The 21727-nt window shown below is 39.6% G+C and overlaps 1 protein-coding gene across 2 annotated transcripts in view; it reads left to right on the top strand.

The window, feature by feature from the left end:
• dpydb (dihydropyrimidine dehydrogenase b) overlaps window positions 1–21727 on the top strand; it is a 31484-nt gene that overhangs the window by 1819 nt on the left and 7938 nt on the right. For both annotated transcript variants that reach the window (XM_076079655.1, XM_076079647.1), the window contains exons 2-24: window positions 6780–6890; window positions 7068–7150; window positions 7659–7746; window positions 7912–8073; window positions 9400–9596; window positions 10128–10209; window positions 10360–10447; window positions 10698–10805; window positions 11320–11489; window positions 11571–11781; window positions 12739–12923; window positions 13030–13245; window positions 14291–14455; window positions 15117–15185; window positions 15301–15384; window positions 15593–15713; window positions 15875–15994; window positions 18561–18703; window positions 19217–19271; window positions 19903–20024; window positions 20131–20277; window positions 20453–20515; window positions 21577–21654. In XM_076079655.1, coding sequence (XP_075935770.1) covers window positions 6780–6890; window positions 7068–7150; window positions 7659–7746; window positions 7912–8073; window positions 9400–9596; window positions 10128–10209; window positions 10360–10447; window positions 10698–10805; window positions 11320–11489; window positions 11571–11781; window positions 12739–12923; window positions 13030–13245; window positions 14291–14455; window positions 15117–15185; window positions 15301–15384; window positions 15593–15713; window positions 15875–15994; window positions 18561–18703; window positions 19217–19271; window positions 19903–20024; window positions 20131–20277; window positions 20453–20515; window positions 21577–21654 — 2868 coding nt within the window. The remainder of the gene's footprint in view (window positions 1–6779; window positions 6891–7067; window positions 7151–7658; window positions 7747–7911; window positions 8074–9399; window positions 9597–10127; window positions 10210–10359; window positions 10448–10697; window positions 10806–11319; window positions 11490–11570; window positions 11782–12738; window positions 12924–13029; window positions 13246–14290; window positions 14456–15116; window positions 15186–15300; window positions 15385–15592; window positions 15714–15874; window positions 15995–18560; window positions 18704–19216; window positions 19272–19902; window positions 20025–20130; window positions 20278–20452; window positions 20516–21576; window positions 21655–21727) is intronic.

The following is a 21727-nucleotide window of genomic DNA, read 5'->3' as shown; positions in this document are numbered from 1 at the left end:
CATTCAAGAATTTGGTTGAAAATCACAAGGAGTGAACTGCGGCTGAAGTCAGTGCTTCAAGAGCCACCACACACAGACGTATCCAGGACATGGGCTACAACTGTCGCATTCCTTGTGTCAAGCTACTCCTGAACCAGAGATGTAAGAAGTGTCTTACCTGGGCTAAGTTGCCTGAGCTAAGTTACCTGGACTAAGGAGAAAAAGGACTGGACTGTTGCTCAGTGGTCCAAAGTCCTCTTTTCAGATGAAAGTCAATTTTGCATTTAATTTGGAAATCAAGGTCCAGAGTCTGGAGGCAGAGTGGAGAGGCACACAATCCAAGTGTCTTGAGGTCCAGTGTGAAGTTTCCACAGTCAGTGATGATTTGGGGAGCCATGTCATCTGCTGGTGTTGGTCCACTGTGTTTTATCAAGTCCAAAGTCAGTGCAGCCTTCTACCAGGACATTTTAGAGCACTTCATGCTTCCCTCTGCTGACAAGCTTTATGGAGATGCTGATTTCATTTTCCAGCAGGACTTGGCACCTGCCCACACTGCCAAAAGCACCAATACATGGTTTAATGACCACGGTATCACTGTGCTTGATTGGCCAGCAAACTCGCCTGACCTAAACCTCAGAGAGAATCTATGGGGTATTGTCAAGAGGAAGATGAGAGACATCAGACCCAACAATGCAGACGAGCTGAAGGCCGCTATCAAAGCAACCTGGGCTTCCATAACACCTCAGCAGTGCCAGTCTCATCGCCTCCGTGCCACGCCGCATTGATGCAGTAATTCATGCAAAAGGAGCCTCGACCAAGTATTGAGTGCATACTGTATACTGTACATACTTTTCAGTAGGCCAACATTTCTATATTAAAAATCCTTTTTTTAATCGGTCTTATGTAATATCTAATTTTCTGAGATACAGAATTTTGGGTTTTTATTAGCTGTAAGCCATAGCCTAAACACTCGAAATATATCACACTTTCGATGATATTCTAATTCATTGAGATGCACCTGTATACATCAATCATTGTTTGGAATTGTTGAGGGAATACATTTTATAACACTTCAAATATTCAGAAATTACCTGTTCCTCGGTACAAATGTATGACATTTACTTTTAAATATCTCTTAATTGGTACAGTAAAATTGTTTAATTTTCAGTATGGGTGGAGTCAAAGATATGCATCAGTCATTATCTGGAATTATTAAGAAAACCCTTTTTATAGCACCTTAAATATTAAGAAATTAACTTTTTGAACGTTCAAAAGAAGGACTTATATTTTGGAAAATCTCTTAATTGGGAAAGTAAAAATATTTGATTCTCAGTATTAGTATAGTTAGAGATGTCATGAACACATATGCACTAGTCATTGTCTGGAATTATAAAGAAAACTCTTTTTATAGCATCTCAAATATTCAGTTATTGGATATTTCTTGGAACAAATTTATTTATTTACTTTAAAAAAATCTCTTCATTACCACAGTAAAGATTTTTCATTTTCTGTATATGTGTGGTCAGAGATTTCCTCAACTTATATGCATTAGTCATTGTGTGGAATTATTGAAAAAATAGTTTTTATAGCACCTCAAATATTCAGAAATGTACCCGTTTCTCGATTCAAATGTATGAGTTTTAATTTGAAATATCTCTTAATTGGGACAGTAAAAATGTCTAATTTTCAGTGTGGGTGGAGTCAACGATGTCCTCAACACATACATATCAGTCATTGTCTGGACTTATTGAGAAAAACCTTTTTATTACACTTCAAATATCCATTTATTAGATATTTTCTCGATTCAAATGTATGAGTTTTAATTTGAAATATCTCTTAATTGGGACAGTAAAAATGTCTAATATTCAGTATGGGTGGAGTCAACGATGTCCTCAACACATACATGTCAGTCATTGTCTGGACTTATTGAGAAAATAGTTTTTATAGCACCTCAAATATTCAGTTATTATACATTTTCTCGGTTGAAATGTATGAGTTTTAATTTGAAATATCTCTTAATTGGGACAGTAAAAATGTCAAATTTTCAGTGTGGGTGGAGTCAACGACGTCCTCAACACATGTATATCAGTCATTGTCTGGACTTATTGAGAAAATACTTTTTATTACACTTCAAATATCCATTTATTAGATATTTTCTCGATTGAAATGTATGAGTTTTAATTTGAAATATTTCCTAATTGGTACAGTAAAAATGTCTAATTTTCAGTTTGGGTGGAGTCAACGACGTCCTCAACACATGTATATCAGTCATTGTCTGGACTTATTGAGAAAATAGTTTTTATAGCACCTCAAATATTCAGTTATTATACATTTTCTCAGTTCAAATGTATGAGTTTTAATTTGAAATATCTCTTAACTGGGACAGTAAAAATGTCTAATTTTCAGTGTGGGTGGAGTCAACGACGTCCTCAACACATGTATATCAGTCATTGTCTGGACTTATTGAGAAAAAACCTTTTATTACACTTCAAATATCCATTTATTAGATATTTTCTCGATTCAAATGTATGAGTTTTAATTTGAAATATCTCTTAATTGGTACAGTAAAAATGTCTAATATTCAGTATGGGTGGAGTCAACGATGTCCTCAACACATACATGTCAGTCATTGTCTGGAATTATTGAGAAAAATATTTTTGTAGCACCTTAAATATTGTGATATTACCCATTTTTGTCCTGAACATATATGCATTAGTCGTTGTGTGGAATTATTGAGAAAAACATTTTTATAGCACCTTAAACATTTAAAAAATGTGCCATTTGAAGATACAAATTCAGTTCAGAGTTTTTGCTTCGTAAAATATCTTAATTGACCGTCAGTCAGGTATTATTAACTTCCAGCAACCCTCAAATCAAAGAATAAAGACACTTTACGCACAATTTAGGTGTATTTTCCCTTTAACTCAGGAGATGCAGGTAGCATGTTTTATACTTAATGTGAATATAATTCATTTTATCTAATTTCATTATGCAATATGTATACTTTGTTGGCATCTTATTTTGAAAACCGGATGTTCGTCTGTAGAAAACCGGAAGTTTTCACGTTAATCTTTCCGCTAACTTTGCAAAATCTTTCGCTTGCTCCCGTCCTGTGCCGTTTGGTTGCGTTTACCGTAAGTTTTAGCGTATAGGTGCACTACAATTTAAGTGTCTGCTGAGTTGACCACGGAGATCTGAGTGTCTGCTGACTTGACCGCAGTCCTGTGCAGGTTGTTTGTGGAGCCAGCTCGATATGAGATTTTAGTCTTGCAGACTCTACATTCTGCCTTAGTTTGGTCAATGTAATTGAAATGTGTCCAGATTTTGCTGCGTTTCCTGTTGACACTCATTTTCTCAACTTTTTTTTTTTTTTTAATCTTTCCACTCCGTTGCTCTCTTTCTCTCTCGTGACTCGTCTCCCTCCCTCCTGTTGTGCTTGCTGTGTGCTGTGCTGTGTGTGTAACTCCCGCCCCTCCCCCCTCTGCTCAGCGCAGGCACAGAGACGACGCCACATATTGACCAATCAAATGCGGCTTGAGAGAGAGAGAGAGAGAGAGAGAGAGAGAGAGGCATTTTCCCTCTAAATGACACAAAAAAGATTTTCTCCGCACGCACAGCCACACCCACAACACATGTGCCTGGCTGCAAAAGTGCATTGTGGGTTACGTCAACAGCATGTGCTCAGCTCGTGCACAGGAGGGGGCAGCAGCCGAGTGAGCCGAGCCGAGTCAGCCGACAGCCTGACACACCTTGTTATTAGCTTGTACCTATAATTATTGATCAGTTTGGTTGCATGTTAACTAACTACCAGTACACTGCTTAAATTGTTCAGAATGTGTAGGTTTACTAGTTAATAAGAAAAGAAAAAAAGTAATTGTTCAATGTGTAATTGTTCAATAATTCAATGTGTTTTTAAAAATATCTGATCATATAAAATGTGTTGTGTTTAAATTACTTCTACAAATAAAAATGTGATAATAAACAAAAAATCTTAATTAACAGTCAAATCATATAATTTGTCGAGATGGACAGTCAATTTGAGTAACGTTATTGTGTAGTCTACGTAATTACGCAGTTTTACGTTATTACGTAATGACGTCATCACGTAATGACGCAGTTTTACGTTATTGCGTAATGACGTCCCAACGTCATTTAGCAACTTTTAGCAACTAATCGACCTGCCTCTAGCAACTTCCCCGGAAAAATAGTTGGCAACAGTGGGAACATCACTAGTAGGTTTGCATAGGGTCCATAGGGACTAGTCACGACCAAAGTTTGGGAAAGACACAATTGTCCCCACCAAGATTTAGTTAATTTTAATTGCCTCAGACACTCAGATCTCCGTGATCAACTCAGCAGACACTTACACTTTAGTGCACCTATATGCTGAAATTCACGGTAAACGCATTCAAACGGCACAGATCGGGAGCGAGCGAAGGACCGTGAAAGTCAGCGGAAAGATTAACGTGAGACAACATCCGGTTTCTTCAGACGAACATCCGGTTTTCAGAATAAGATGCCAACAAAGTATGAATTATATTCACATTAAGTATAAAACATGCTACCTGCATCTCGTGAGTTAAAGGGAAAATACACCTAAATTGTGGGTAAAGTGTCTTTATTCTTTGATCGCTGGGTCACCATCATCACCTCGGAGTTACAGCATTATATTGATGAACAGTAGAGCTGCATTCACATGCTCTGACTGTCATGAAAACAGACATTTTTGCTGAAACGTGCTGAAACATTTTATTCCTGTTGCACAGCAGTGGAACGTTTCACATACAGTCACACACTGAGCACAGATAGTGCAAGAGATATGATCGCTACTGTGTAAAGGGAATACTGCTGTTAAAAAGCACCTGATTTGTTTAAAGTGTTTACAAACCAAATGTTATTGACCTTTTGTTCATATAGCAGTACTTTTAAAATAAAAGTGCATAATACACTACTTTTGAATTCATTATTGAACTTTGGCATAACAATGAGATTAATCGCGATTAATCTCAAAAAATCCATGCGATTAATCGTGATTAAAAATTGTAACCGTTGCCCAGCACTACTAATAATTGCATAAAGGAGGAAAGCACTTTATTTGTAGCCTATTAAGTGCTGCAGAATAGATTTATTTTTTATTTTTTTAGTCTTTTTTTGGCTGCACAACTGGTAGTTTTTTATATATATTTTGGATATAGAATATACTGTTACTGTATATTGGCATTTTAGCAGAACGTTTTTTATTAATTTATTTAATTATTTATTATTATTATTTATTTGGTGCAGAATACTGTTTTGTATTTAAACTAAGGTTTTGTTACTGTTATTATGTTTAAATCAGTTCCAAGTTGCACAAATGTTAATATATTTTAATAAAGTTTGCCTGTTCAACATAATATCAACCAGGGGATACATATAAAAGTACTTACATTTGTCCTCTCCTCTCTGCTCTGTGTAAACAGCCTGCAGCTCAGCCAAAGTTTCCCAAAGAGTGTTTGTCACGTGACTGTTGGTCTAAGCTGAGTCATTCATGGCTTCCCCCCATTACATTTTGAGAAGCGCAGAATTTAATGGACTTTTTGCCTTTATTCGATGGAGGTAGTGATAGACAGAAAAGGGGAAGAAGGAGAGGGCAAAGGGCCGTGGGTCGGGTGTGAACCCCGGCCGCTGCAGTAAGGAATTTGTACATAGAATGTTTTTTACAGTATCTTTACCGACGTTTGTGCAACGGTTTATTTGGAATGTAGAATGAAGTGATTTTGATGAAATGTCACAATTTTAAGCTTCGGTTTGGTTGCGTTTCTTTTCGGATGCTTTTGTCACACATGATGTGTTCATGGACCGTCAGAAAGTTGAAAATCCGACATAAAGCCTAATTTATACAGCTTCTGGCTGTGATAGATGGTGTAATTGTTTTTAAATAAAAAAACATGCTTTTCAAACACGCATTTTGTGGTTCGGAGGGTTTAACAATAATTCTGCCATGTCACAGCAGTGAGGATAAAAAAAGATTAATATGGCCTCATGGTTTTATGCAACAAGCCATGTGTTCTGTTGTACAAGCTGTATGACAGTGAGGTGCAGTCAGATGGGTGTGTACGTGTAGAGATGGGGCAATAGTTTGAAACTGAGATGAGTTGAGCAAACGATAATGTCATAACTGCCAGATAGTGTAACAGCTTCACAAAATATGACAAACTCCCCCTCTAAATGGGTTAAAAGTGTAAAGAAACTTGGTTAGAAATGGATTAAGTTGTTGAGATCCGTCTCCTTATCTGACTGGTAGGGCTTTTAGGTAAGGCCTCAAACAGAGTAGAACATGTGCTGATCATATTTAACATTTGGATCTTGATTTTTTTAATTGGACATATTTCCTGTTGTAACAAGACGTCAGTACGGGATATCATACCTTAATTTCTGCTCTTATGTATTCATAGAACATAAGCATAGTGACATAAGCTCAGTGCACTGACCGTCATTATCTTATCATTCTGACCCCAACCATCCAAACAAGCAAACTTCATAGAAATTGCAGGCGGGGGGGGGGGATATGAGGACAGATAACAGTAGTGGTTTATGAGTAACAGGTGGAAAGCAACATTGAGACGTTTGGGTTAGCATAAGTCTTGACAAAATTTTAGAATTATATTTTTAAATTAAAAAAGGAGAAAAAAAGGGTCACCAAAAAACCTTTTCTAAACACAGAGTGCCACAGAGACTAATAATATATTCAGATTCTGTTTTTGTCAGTCAGAATCTAATAATTATGGATGTGATGATCTATTTCCCTTCATTTGGTACAGAGCATCCTGGCTCTGAATCCAAGGGTGAAGACTCACACTCAGGTTATGTCCACGGCGAGCAAGAAGAAAGAAAAGAAACACTGGAAGAGAAACCCGGAAAAGAACTGTGATGTAAGACACACACACACACACACACACACACACACACACACACAACTCTGCTTTAGTCCAAAGCATTTATTAAATATTTTCTTTCTCCACATCTGCCCACCCACACATTCTTTTTTCTCCTCTTTTCCATGTTTCCGTGACATCATTTTTCATCGTTCTATTTCGCCCACTCTTCAGTCTTGTGTGAAGTTGGAGAACAACTTTGACGATATCAAACACACAACGCTGAGCGAGCGCGGAGCTCTACGGGAAGCAATGAGGTGAGAATGAAATACTTTCAACTGACATACAACCTCACAAACTCACTCGCATTGAGCAGGCTAATGATATCCTACAGGGATGAGCTGTTTGGGCATCAGCGCACCAATTCTACACCTGTTAAGTTGCTCCACCTATAGGACAAGAAAGTAATAGCACATCAGTTTAGAACTGCAGATAAGGACGCATTGATGTTGCAGGGACGGTCTGTCGACTGGTCCACCACTTACATTTTGTATTTATTTTAATTTATTTAGTTTATATCTCTTGGACAATGCATATTAAATATCATTACTGTAATAGTAATATAATAATTATCAAGGCGTCACTTCATTCTCAAGCCCATATTTATAGGGTTTTACTTTTTGGACTGGTGATATTTCTGGTGACTTGTACATTGTTGGATGTTGCTGACTTCGCATTATTGTTGCCATGATGCTTGCTGCTTTCTGTGACAAAGATTTTTCCAAACAAAGTAAACTGTCAAATAAAAGTAAAATCTGTCTTTAGGTGTCTAAAGTGTGCAGATGCTCCCTGTCAGAAGAGCTGCCCCACTAACATGGACATAAAGTCATTTATTACTAGCATCTCTAATAAGGTAATGCAAAATATATACACACGAACACAGTCACGCATCCATGCACAAAGTCTTCTTTTAATGCCGTCTCCAAAGAAGATGCTAATGAACAAACAATGAATGAGGAATTCTAAGTAGAAATACTAATGACATGATCTTTATCGTTCATGTCTGTGTGTGTACCAGAACTACTACGGGTCAGCGCGGGCCATCCTTTCTGACAACCCCCTGGGTTTGACCTGTGGAATGGTGTGTCCCACGTCAGAGCTGTGTGTGGGGGGCTGCAACTTATTTGCTTCTGAGGAGGGGCCCATTAACATCGGAGGGCTTCAGCAGTTTGCTACCGAGGTACAACATTTATAGCTGTCAAGTTTTCTGTATAAAACCATAGCCTGTATAAAAGAAGCAGACGTAACCACCGAGTCTGGAAAGTGAAGTGCAGAACCTGCATTCTTTCTAATGTCCACCAGGGGGTGACTCCTCTGGTTGTATAGAAGTCTATGAGAAAATGACTCTACTTCTCTCTTGATTTATTACCTCAGTAAACATTGTAAACATGAGTTTATGGTATCAATCTCTAGTTTCAAGTCTTCTTCAATACAGCATGATGTTCATTTAGTAAATGATGGTCCATTTAGAGTCAAACAGACCATAAAGCAGGGGATGCTTTAGGACGGGGCTACCACAGCAACCGTTCAATCAGGATAGAGGCGTATCCCTCCGCAGCTAGTTTATGACTAAAATAATCATTTGGTTTGCAAATGTTAAAAATGTTAAAGCGACACTTCATAACTTTTAAGCGAAGTAACACATTAATTATTTTAAATGAAAATTAAATTCATAAGCAATAAATATCACCATTGCTCAATTCAGCGCAATCAGGTGTTTTGCAGATGCGGTCTTACTCGCGTGTGATATGAGCTCTCAGTTTAGAGTCGCTAATGTTTGCTAAAGTTAGCCGGCCATTGCTGTGTAACTGTCATTATTGAGTCTGTGAGCTGATTATGTGATTCTTGAGAGTAAAAGTTCATTCTTGACCTTGTAAATTATAGTTTGATCAAATAATCTTAAATTATAGTCAACCACATCTCACATCAATAGATTGGATGTGAGTGGATTTTGCTCAGTTGTCAGTTGTGATCGAATGCTCAGGAACGGGCAAATCTCATAAATGGGCAATGAAGTAGACGCTTTTTTGACTTGTAAAAGCATTACAATATATTATGAAATTAACAACAAGTTGAGTAAACCCTCTAATGTCCTGGGTCAAAGTCCTGTTTGACCCCTCCATCCTCACCGACTCCCTCCCAACACGGACTTTGTCTCTTTTTATACTACGTCACCTGACGTCCTCCTTTGTGCCCATCATAATTACTACACCCACTAGAGGTCACCGCCTAACAATATACATGTATGTAAATCATTTTTGGGTTTGTAATAATTTGCTTGTCCAAACAACCTTTATTATGGGGGAGGACAGTTTTAAAATTAAGCATCATCACTTCATTGCCAATTGTGGCCACAGTAGCCACTGTTCAGAAAATGCTATATAGGCTACTTTAAAGTCAGCCATGTTGTGTTGAGAGTTATACCAGTGTTATGGTATGAACAGTCTATTAATGGGCTTGATAAGTGCATTATTTTAAATATGGGGGTGTGTTATTTTCTTCCCAGGTGTTTAGCAAGATGGGCATCCCTCAGATCAGGAATCCTGAACTCCCACCAGCCAATGAGATGCCAGAGTCTTACAACGCCCCTATAGCTCTGATTGGTTGTGGCCCAGCGTCAGTCAGCTGTGCCTCCTTCCTGGCCCGTCTTGGATATGATAATATTACGATATTTGAGAAACAGAAGTACATTGGAGGGCTGAGGTAATGTGTATATCATCATGTTGTATTTCATACTGCACGATATCAAAGATTGTTAAGCATAATATTAGTTGAAATTGTATATTCACATACACACACATATATATATATATATGTATATATATATATATATATATATATATGTATATATATATGTAGTACAGTTACAAATAATTGTACAAAGCAGGGCTTTAGATACAGCAAATGCTTTTGTGAATTTTGGAAACATTTTATTCAATTTCACATTTAAAGCAAAATAAAAACAAACTTGTGGCATTTATTCAGCAAAATCTAAAGTGTGGCAAGGCCATCTGACTATTTAGTTACTTGGCAACTAAATGTTCAGTAATTTTGGGAAATTGTTTGGTGTTAATGAAGGAGTGTTGGGTCTCTGTGTGAGTGAATGCAGGCCTGTTAAAAATAATCACAACCAGAAAGCAAGGCAGACTCACCTACACTGTTGAGAAGGAGAATGAGACAATGTCAAACAAGGCAGAAAAAGAAAATTCAACAAATGTGTTTTCCTCCTTGCAGCACATCAGAAATCCCCCAGTTCCGGCTTCCCTATGAGGTGGTCCAGTTTGAAATACTCCTGATGAAGGACTTGGGTGTGAAGGTATGACTCATAGAAACTCTTATCATACACACACATATTGTTTTAGTGTCCATACGTGTCCATACTATAAAATGCTGAAATACATACAACAATAATTGTTTGTTTTTGTGTGTGTGTGTGTGTGTGTGTGTGTGTGTGTGTGTATGCCAGGTGGTGTGTGAGAAGGGTCTAGGTGTTGACGGAATGACTTTGACGTCCCTGAAACAGGAAGGATTTAAGGCTGTCTTCATTGGGATTGGTGAGTGCGTCTTCTTTGCATTTGACCAAATGGATGTGCATTTAAAACATTCATCCGTTTTTACACCTTATAATCCATCTTCAACAGTGGTATACATATAGTATCGGGGTGTGTGTGTGTGTGGGTGTGTGTGTGGGTGTGTGTGTGTGTGGGTGTGACATAGTGGAATTTTTGGACTGTTCCACTGACAATCATATCTGTTCAAACAGTTTGACTGTTTTTTTGTCAATGTATCTGTGTGTGTCTCCAGGTCTCCCTCAGGCCAACAGAGCTAACATCTTCCAGGGTTTAACTATGGACCAAGGCTTCTTCACTTCCAAAGACTTTCTGCCCATGGTGGCCACTGCCAGCAAGAAAGGTACTGTGGTGAATACACACCCATCCCTGTACTTCTATCTTTGTGAGGACCCTCATCTACATAATGCATTCCCTAGCCCCCTTGCCCTTATCCATCATGACTTAATGCCTGACCCCAACTCTTAGCATGAACCGTTTTTTAGCGTGAAGCTTGAAAGTAAGTCCTAACCCTCAAACAGGCCTGGGAGGAGGTGAGGATTGGCCATAATGTCCTCACTTTCCAAAAATAGCCTCACTTGGTTAAAAAGTTAGTCCTCACTATGTAACAAGTACAAGAACATACACACACACAAAGCATGGATAGGGTGTACATCAACCATTTACAGGAAATATACAACACACACACACAACAGTTTCGTTGGTGACATCATTTCAATTAACAAATATTTGTAGGTATTAATAAGGAAATCGAACTAGTTCAGATATAAAAATGTTTCAGCGGTGAAAGGTATATTTGCGCGTCTTGGACAGTCTCATATTACTGTGTCTCTCTGTCTCCGTCTCACTCGGTCTAGGTATGTGTCAGTGCCGCTCCTCTCTGCCAGAGTTAAGAGGTATCGTGATAGTTTTGGGGGCCGGCGACACCGCGTTTGACTGCGCCACCTCGGCTCTACGCTGCGGAGCCAAGAGAGTCTACGTCTGCTTCAGGAAGGGATTCACTAACATCAGGGCTGTTCCTGAGGAGGTACGGATGAGGGATGGATGGACAGATATATACGCAGATGGAAACATAGAGAACGCTGAACATGTGTTTTTTTCCTGTCAGATGGAGTTGGCTAAGGAGGAGAAGTGTGAGTTCCTGCCCTTCCTGTCTCCTCGTGAGGTCATCATGAAGAACGGTCGGGTTGCCGGGTTACAGTTCTGTCGCACCGAGCAGACTGAGGAAGGTGATTGGCTGGAAGATGAAGAGCAAGTTGTCAGGCTGAAGGCTGATTACATCATCAGTGCCTTTGGTTCCATGCTCAACGAGCCGCAAGGTAACTGACCAATCAGACGGACTAGCTGACCAACAATTAGCCTCTTTGCTTTGACCTGACAAATCAGTCAACTAATATGTGTGTTGAAAATATGTGTGTAAATCTCTGTATCTTTGTATTTTGTGTGTGTTTTTGTATTTTGCAGTCTTTTGTATGTTTATATGTTGTATTGCATTTGTATTTTTATAAATATAATATAATTAATATTGGTATTTGAAGGCTAATTCATACAGCTGATTTGTATACCATCTGAATTTTATAAACCTACATTTTTTTTAAATTTAATTTATTGAGCACAGGATGACCAGCGTATGTAATCAACCAATATGGCTTGCTACAAACTCTTGGTCTCTTGGTCTGTCCGACTTTGGAAAAGGTCCTAGAAAATACATATTTGCATTGTTACACAACAGCTTTGAGCTTTTCAGAATTGCAGGAGCTGTTACTGAGTGATGCTGTAGCTGAATGCAGAATATTAAAGCTACTTCGAGGAACTTACATTTTGCGTTGATTTTGGTTGTTCCTGTGGACAAAAGCAGTAGTGTTCCCTTGCACCAGACTCCCTTTTTAAATCTCTTATTTTCATGCAGCAAGGGTTTGATAGTCAGCCTGACAGTCCTGGTTCTGGTTCTCCCGTGCCTCCCTTCCCCCCAGCGGGCTCAGTAATACGGTCTGGGTCCCCAGCAGCTTAATGTCAGTGTTGGTCTCATTTACTGATGAAGGTCATATAGAGGCATCGGTATTAAACTAAGACTGTTTCAGAACCAGTTGTAAGTTCATCATAGTAACCTTAATTTGGTGATAACATGTTTTCATGCATAATAATAATAATAATAGTGCATTTTATTTGTAATGTACTTTTCATTAAAAAAATCTTAGAGTGCCAAAAAAACTCATAATAATAATCAGATAATAATCGCATAATCAGATCCATATTCCGTATGTGTCTGTGTGTAGTAAGCGAGGCCATGGCTCCTGTGAAGATGAGCCGCTGGGGCACTCCAGAGGTGAACACCGACACCATGCAGACCAGTGAGCCCTGGGTGTTTGCAGGAGGAGACATCGCTGGTTTGGCAAACACCACCGTGGAATCGGTGAACGATGGCAAACAGGCTTCGTGGCACATTCACAGATACATGCAGGTAAATTGGTCTCAGCCTGAAGCCTGCAACCCCCCCCCCTGCCCAGTTTATTACTGAATTAAACATAGGCTGTAACATATTCGTCCCATCTCCCTTGCTCCTGCAGTCTCTGCATGGACAGACAGTGGACCCAGTTCCGAAGCTGCCGCTGTTTTACAGTGCTATAGATCAGGTGGACATCAGCGTTGAGGTGTGTGGAATAAAGTTTCCCAACCCGTTTGGTCTGGCGTCTGCTCCTCCCACCACCAGCACTGCCATGATCAGGAGGGCTTTTGAGCAAGGATGGGGCTTCGCTCTGACCAAGACGTTTGGACTGAATAAGGTAGAGTAAACACACACACACACAATATGAAGTACCACCAAGCAAGCACTTAGAGTTGCACATTAGTATGCAAACATAAGGGATTCTGGAGCCCACTTTTATAGCCATTTACCCACTTCACTTTGGTTATTTTGTAGTTTGTTCTGTTTCTTTGTATAGTTTGTTGGTCTAAATGGCAGCACTAACAGAGATGGTAACCAGCAAAATATTGTAGAGCTGCACCCAACAATCATTTTCACTTTTGGATTAGTCTGCCAGTCATTATTATAGTCATTATTATAGTCTGCCAGTCATTATTATTTGGGAGATCATGTGTTCGGTCATGTGTGTGTGTGTATCTGTCACAGCTAGTCTCACATACAACTGGACTCATCAGCCTAATCTCAGCCCATTTTTGTTATCCTCATCGCCATCTTGACTGTATAGGAGTCGCGAGTGACGATCGAGTGAAACTGTTCTTTGTTTGGGAAAGGAGAGGGAGACACACCTGGTGGAGATATTCACTCTGGGGGGGGGGGGGGGGGGGGCATTTTTCTCGCCTTAATTAGTCGTTTAATCTGTAAATTGACAGAAAAAAAAAGTCCATCACAGTGTCATAAAGCCCAATTTAGCCCAATTCAGATTGCCTGTTTTGTCCAACCAAAAGTCCAAAGCCTTTTTATTTTCAGTTTACTACTATGATACAATCATACAATCAGCAAGTTTTCATATTTAAGAAGCTGGAACCAGAAGTTTTGTTGGCATCAGAATTGTTACTAATTGATTTTTGTTCCACTGATTCATCACCTGATTGTTTCAGCTCTGAAGTAATGCCATTATTAGAGGTATTCTGTCAGTAAAAGCTCAAATAAATGAGTTTTAGCTTCTGTTTCAGGGAATGCCGTGTGTTATTAGCTCTACAGGTAATATGTCTGCATTAATGGAAACATGCACATACATGCATGACATGGAAGTGGATTCTGAGTCCATTTACCAATGGAAACCCAGTTACATAAAAACAACCACTCACACAGACACCACTGCCTCTGTGAATCTGTGTCTGCAGGATCTGGTGACCAACGTGTCTCCTCGCATTGTGCGCGGTACCACCTCAGGTCACATGTACGGACCGGGTCAGGGCTCCTTCCTCAACATCGAGCTCATCAGCGAGAAGACGGCAGCCTACTGGTGTCAGTCAGTCACAGAGCTGAAGAGGGACTTCCCTAACAATGTAAGTTTCCTCGTCACGGTCAGAGTCATGACTCTACTTTACTAAGAAACATGAAGAGCATTACTAACAGCAGGCAGAATGGTGACCAACTGTGGTGACTGCCTATGTGTGTTAAAGAGTTAAAGCTAGGGCTGGTCAACTTGACAAACCAGCAGGAGCAAGAGTGCGCTAGATTTAAAAAAGTATCCAGCAGAAAAACTCAGCCCAGTGTTGCAACAACACTGACAGCCCGTCATTTTGGGCATCCCTCCAAAGCCACGACCCCCCAAATTACCATAATGAACCTAAACAAACATGGTTATTGTTAGTACTCACAGCTGTTAAGCTAGCAGCTTGTGGAGGACTCTGGTGGCGAGCATACATTCGGGCCAAATTAAATGATTGGAGGAGCTTAATAACGTCCTGTGACAGCCACAGATACCAGATCTTTTTCCTTTTTAATTCATTGGTTGCTGTCAGGATGTGATGAAACTTTCAACAAAAATATCTAAGATGTTTTTTAAGAAGATTACAAACAGACAGTGGCCATTTACACTGTCTGATCCAACAGCATGGTGAGATTCACCTTCCACCCGAGTCACTGTGTGTCTGAAATATTACGTGTGTGTGATTGAAGAACGGACATTTGAAAACGAACCCTCTCCCCGTCTCTCTCTGTCAGGTGGTGATCTCCAGTATAATGTGCAGTTACAACAAGGAAGACTGGACAGAAATAGCCACGATGGCAGAGGTGAGGAAAACCACATGCCGGTTACAGAATCTATTGTGTAATTTTTGAAAGTGCATACACAGGTTGCAACTGTGTGGTTTGTGACGGTCTGAAATGGAAATGTGTGTGTGTTTAGGAATCAGGAGCAGATGCATTGGAGCTGAACCTGTCTTGTCCTCATGGGATGGGAGAGAGAGGCATGGGACTGGCCTGTGGACAGGTACACACACACACACTATTCCGATGTACAGTATATGCACAAAGATTTACTCGTCATAAGCACACAGTTCATTCTGTTTTTTACAGCCTGCTCTGCCATATTATGGAGGATACCATCTTGTGTAATCTTTCAAAGATTTATAATTTGATATGCTGAATAATTTGTGTATTATTGACATGTTTGTGTTTTCATGTGTCTGTGGGATTAGGACCCGGTGTTGGTGCGTAACATCTGCCGCTGGGTGCGTGCAGCCACTACCATTCCGTTCTTTGCCAAACTGACACCAAACGTTACCAATATTGTCGACATCGCCATGGCTGCTCATGAAGGTGGACACACTTCACCGCACCACGCTCACTTCTTTTTCTTTCTTCCACTTAATTTCTGCTACTGGACTTCCTTCCATCAATATATATATAGAGCAAATGATCAACATTGAGGATATGTGATGAATGTATGTGATTGTTGTTATTGTTGCACTGTGTTACAGGTGGAGCAGATGGAGTAACAGCCACCAACACAGTGTCAGGTATGATGGGACTGAAGGCCGACGGTTCCCCCTGGCCGAGTGTTGGGAAGGACCAACGCACCACGTATGGAGGGGTCTCTGGTGAGGAAACGCACGAACATGCAAACATGTACACTGTCCCTTTAGCTGGTAGTTACCAATACTGCTGTAATAAAAAGGTACTTGTAGAGAATATGTGTGGCACTTCTAATACACCTTCAATAAAGACAGATTAAAAAGAGTAAATTAAAGCAGCAGAGGATTACCCGGATTTTTAGTCCGTAATAATGTGAGTCTAGCTATAAAAACACTGGATCCTACACTTCCCATTCTGCAACTTCATAGCGTCTTTCGTCAGAATCTCTCTGTTCAATTAACACCTCCAGTTCATAACGCGGCTTTCTGTTATAAATTTGTCGTCTCCACGCCCACGTTGAGACAACACAGATGATATCATTTGGGTCTTTTTTAAATTTTGGAACACTCTTTCCAGAGCCGACGGAATCCCTGAGAGGCAAATGAGAAAAAGTAATTCTGGTGATCCATTTTTTTGGGCTGATCTAAATAGTTTTCTCTCCTGTGTTTCTGACTTAAAGGAACCGTGTAGCATTTTGGGAGATCTATTGGCAGAAATGGAATATAATATTCAGAAGTATGTTTTCTTGAATGTATAATCACCTGAAAATAAGAACTGTTGTGTTTTTGTTACCTTAACATGAGCCGTTTATATCCACATACCGAGCGGGTCCTCTTCACAGAGCCGGCCATCATGTTGCTACAGTAGCCTGGAACGGACAAACCAAACGTTGGTTCTAGAGATGTAATCTGAACCCAAGATCCTAGAAACTACTAGACCTTTAATTAAGAACAGATGAAAAAAAGTTTTGCTAGGGTCACTTTTTTGATTTGCTTTTTTTCCACCAGTGAAACAGGCAGGGAAAATAGTTTTTTGTTTGTCTTTTTTGTGTTCTCCTTGCACTTTAAACACAAGGCACATAGAGTGTGTGTGTTAGCAAGTTATGTACATTAAAACTCACTTGGAGGAAAACATAAATGCTATTTAGTCCTATTTAGAACAACAGCCTCTTGTGGCTGAAATTAGTACTACAACAACATCGACGTAGAAAAATTATCCTGACAAAAGAAAATCACCTGGCAACTTTTCTCCACCTGTTTCACAGATTAACAAAAAAAAAATAACAATTCAGGGAGATTAATCTGGCTTCCATAACAGCCACAGAAGACATTATAGAAATCATTTTCACAGTGTTACTTATTGTTATGAACAAACTCAACTTACCGAGTAAACTAGTGAAGTCCATCTTTAATTAGGTAACATAGACAGTGACATCAATACAGATGGACAACAAACACATACCAATTAACATACCCACTAGTTTATACACCTCCGGTCCTCCGGTCGTGCTAACTGAAGCTGATGCGGACCAACAGGGGGCGACTCCTTCGGTTGCAAAAAGAAGTCTGATTGTATAGAAGTCTATGAGAAAATGACTCTACTTCTCTCTTGATTTATTACCTCAGTAAACATTGTAAACATGAGTTTATGGTCTCAATCTCTAGTTTCAAGTCTTCTTCAATACAGCATGATGTTTATTTAGTACATTATGGTCCATTTAGAGTCAAACAGACCATAAAGCAGGGTATCTTGTAGGGCGGGGCTACACAGTGATTGACAGGTTGCTGACTCTACCAGAGTCGTATACGGCGTCTCTACGTCACTCCTCCGCATTCCAAATATGGTAACTTCCGTTCGATTGCGAAAACAACAACATGGCGACGGCCGCAATCCGAGATGGCGACTGCGAGATCGCCAAACTCGAGACTTCAAAACGACAGTCCACAAACCAATAGGTGACGTCACGATGACTACGTCCCAGGGGCGTTTCTAGGATTCAAAGAAAGGGGGGCTTAGCCCCAAGGGGAGTGGCATGTTTGCACGCGGCAATTGTTTTTGGGGCCCATTTGGGGCCGTGGATATCCATTGTTTCAGACAGTTCATAGATTGGTTCAATCAGAAAGAGTGTGATTTTGCTCTGTAGTTTTGCTTGCATTCAGTATATGATGACACAAGAGACCGAATTTCAGGGTCATAGTGAAATTTGACAACACAAATATGAACTTTTCTCAAATAAAGAATATCCGCGTCACTCCCAAATCCTAATTCTTAAAGGGACCGCACACAATGGATAAGTATGATGATAGGCTATTGGATTGTAATTTGAAGGGGGAGAAAACATACAAACCAGAACGCACGCACATATGTAGCATGTTAGAGTTATAAATAACTGGTCCATGTGAGAAACAATAGTTTAATTTAATGACCTCACCAAAAAAAAAAAATTTTTTTTTTTTTTTTTTTTTTAAAGCCAATAATGCCAAATTATTTGGGGGGCTTCAAACGTCCACTTCCGATATACAGTCTATGCTTATAACCAACTGTAACCGTGGTAACCTACCACAAGCAGGTATCACATTTCAGTGGCCTGAAGTATTGAAATGAACTGAAAATAAAGATTTGCTTTTACGTGTAAGATTTGTAAATACAACAGCATTAGCCTTTAAAAGATCCTGGGATGACTGAGGGAATTAAAGTGACACATGACATCCACACTGAACTAGCTCTTAATATGAATAACAATGTGTGCAGGTAATGCCATCAGACCCATCGTTCTCAGAGCAGTGTCAGCCATCGCCAGAGCAATTCCTGGTTTCCCCGTCCTGGCCACCGGAGGCATCGACTCAGCAGAGACTGGACTACAGTTTCTCCACGCCGGGGCCTCAGTGTTACAGGTGATGATATTGATGCAGCACTGATTCCCTCATGCAATAATAGTTTAATAACATATTGTGAAGTCGATGAATACATCTTTTTTTTTAAAGACTGTAATCTGAATTGCCTTACAGTTTAATATCACTGTAGATGATCTTTTATTACTTATACTACATACATGTTCCTGTTCTCCTACATCTACGCTGTGTTTTTCAGTAATTCTTAGAAAGAAACGCTGTCTAAATATGAATGTATTTGTATTTGAATTATCCATTTAGGTTCATATGTCTCTTCAATCCTCAGAGTTAAGTCTTGAACAAGCTCTGTGGATGTTTTCAGCTGAGGGCACCACGGTGTAAACAGTGACAACTATTTTTAAACTCATTCATTCAATATAGCAATTTAAGGGTCAGAAGCAGCAGTCTTTGACAGAAATATACAAATTGCAGTTAATTTGAAGCAAAATGAAATCTTATGGTTGTGATTACATTTTTGTGGACCTCTGTTTGTCTTCCTGTCTCTGACTCCCACAGGTGTGCAGTGCAATACAGAACCAGGACTTCACAGTGATTGAGGATTACTGTGTGGGTGTGTAACTGTGTTTCTGTATTTATATATATTCTCCTTGGTGAAAAGACATGAGCAGATCCAGCATATTGGACCCTGAAACAAGGAACAAGCAATAATGACAAACATCACTGGATGTTTTTTACAATGTCATGAACTGTGACGGCCTTTTATTCCCTCAGCCATTGCTGGAGACATTCTTTTGTTTTTCCATGCATCCATCCCATTTTCGTGGGAAAAAAGGTATTTGCCATAGTTTAAAAATAATACTAATTATGACAGTTTCACACAAATGTCTAATATGATAAAACGATGAAGTGATGAGATTTTTGACTGACATTGTTAAAACTGCAACATGACTAGTTGGCTGGCGGATACAACCAAGAGGCAGTTATTCTAGTTATAACAATAAAATGCATGGGTTTAGCATTCAGTTGTGTTATTATTCCTAGTTCTTGAAAATCTAAAACAATGACCCATAGGGCCGGTTAACCTGTTGTTTATCTTCAGGTCTGAAGAGTTCTGCATACCCACTTTGTATGTTCTCCTGAAATAACCACCAACCTAAAAATGGTCAAATGTGTCCAGATGCTTCTGCTTTCGGATATTTAACCTGCATGATGATACCATCATGGTGGATATGTGTGTTCAGGTCTGAAGGCCTTGTTGTACCTGAAGAGCCTGGAGCTGAAGGATTGGGACGGCCAGTCTCCTCCAACAGAGAGACATCAGAAGGGGAAACCAGTTCCCAGACTGGAAGACCTGGTGGGAAAGGTACCACCACTTTCTACCAATACTACTACTACAGTATTAGTATATTAATTATGCTACTATAGTACTAGTACCATTGCCATCTGTGTGTGTGTGTGTGTGTTGGTAGAGCCTCCCTAGCTTTGGGCCGTACCTCCAGGAGAGGACAGATGCCATCGCAGAGTACAAGAAAAAGCTGAGAAACGAAAATAATTATGTGAAGGAAGCCGACATCAGCCGGGGCGACGCGCCCAAAAAAACTGTCCCTGCAGTCAAGGTATGGCACACTGCACACACTCTACTCCTTCGGATGTATTATTGTTGTATAATTGTGCTTTGGCCTGTGAAATACGTTTTTAACCACTGTGGATACTGTGTGTGTGTGTGTGTGTGTGTGTGTGTGTGTGTGTGTGTGTGTGTGTGTGTGTGTGTGTGTGTGTGTGTGTTTGTAGGACGTGATAGCCAGAGCGCTGCGCCACATCGGAGCATACCGGGACCTTAACAACATGGAGCAGGTACGCATATTCTCACATATTATAGCCCTTTTATATTTTAAGAATTAAACATTTTAAGTGAGGTTGTTGCCGCCAAAATGAACAGAAGCCCAAAGATTATGGTATGCAATACATTTTTTTACAACATTCTTGACATCTTGGCATAACCCAAATAGAGGCCAAATGACCAAATGGGCACAAAGTGTCAGGACCCATGGGCCTTCACATACAAAATGTAATCTCCAAGTATCAACCAGGAAGAGACTCAAAACAACTACAATGAGACACAAAGCAACTTTAAAGACAGTGGGAGTGCAAATTGATTCCAAAGTTTTGCAAGGAGGTATCACATGCAATGTATAATATACTGGACATAAATCTACCTCTGCACCCTACTTTCATATTAGACATATATATCCATCCATCCATCCATTATCTCTAACCGCTTATCCTATTCAGAGTGCTGTGGAGACAAATATCCAGTTGATCCAATTTCCCGAAACAAAAATAAATCACTTATTAACATGTGCTTACTGTTAATGTTAAACACCTCATAGCTTTATCAGGGATACATGTAAATAGGCTGCATGTAGGTCAGTGGATCAGGGAGATGTCTTCCTTCCTCTCAATGGAGAGAATCACTTATAGATCTTTGACTCTTTATGGAAAATATGGATACATCTAAAACACTTCAATGGACTGAGGAAACAAGAAATATTGATGTGATGAGAGGTTGGATATAAACAGGGAGGAGAATATCACCTGTTCTAAATTGTATTAAATTTATTCTACTTTTCACTCTCTATTCTATTTTATTCTACTTTTTCGTTTACTTTTTGACTATTTCTTTATGCATTTGTTTTTGTACTTTTCATTTATTTAGCTTTTCTCCTACATTAATGTTTTTTCAATTGTGTTTTTCAATACTCTTTTATATGCGTGTGTGTGTGTGTGTGTGTGTGTGTGTGTGCGTGTGTGTGTGTGTGTGTGTGTGTGTGTGTGTGTGTGTGTGCGTGTGTGCGTGTGTTTATTTATTTATGAAATAAATTGATCATAATCATGATCTTTCCCTGCGTTCTCAGGTCCAGGCTGTGATAGATGAAGAGATGTGTATCAACTGTGGAAAATGTTACATGACCTGCAACGACTCTGGATACCAGGTATGTCAGTCAGTCACAGAACTCCCTGTTTTGAAGACTTAACTGCCTCAGTCCTCGCTCACACGACCCGTTC

Source organism: Anarhichas minor, unplaced genomic scaffold (assembly GCF_050575085.1).
Source record: "Anarhichas minor isolate MPS153535 unplaced genomic scaffold, ASM5057508v1 ptg000006l, whole genome shotgun sequence".
Classification (NCBI taxonomy): Eukaryota; Metazoa; Chordata; class Actinopteri; order Perciformes; family Anarhichadidae; genus Anarhichas; species Anarhichas minor.
The sequence above is the reverse complement of the archived record's forward strand: the minus strand, read 5'-3'. Positions and strand labels throughout refer to the sequence as shown.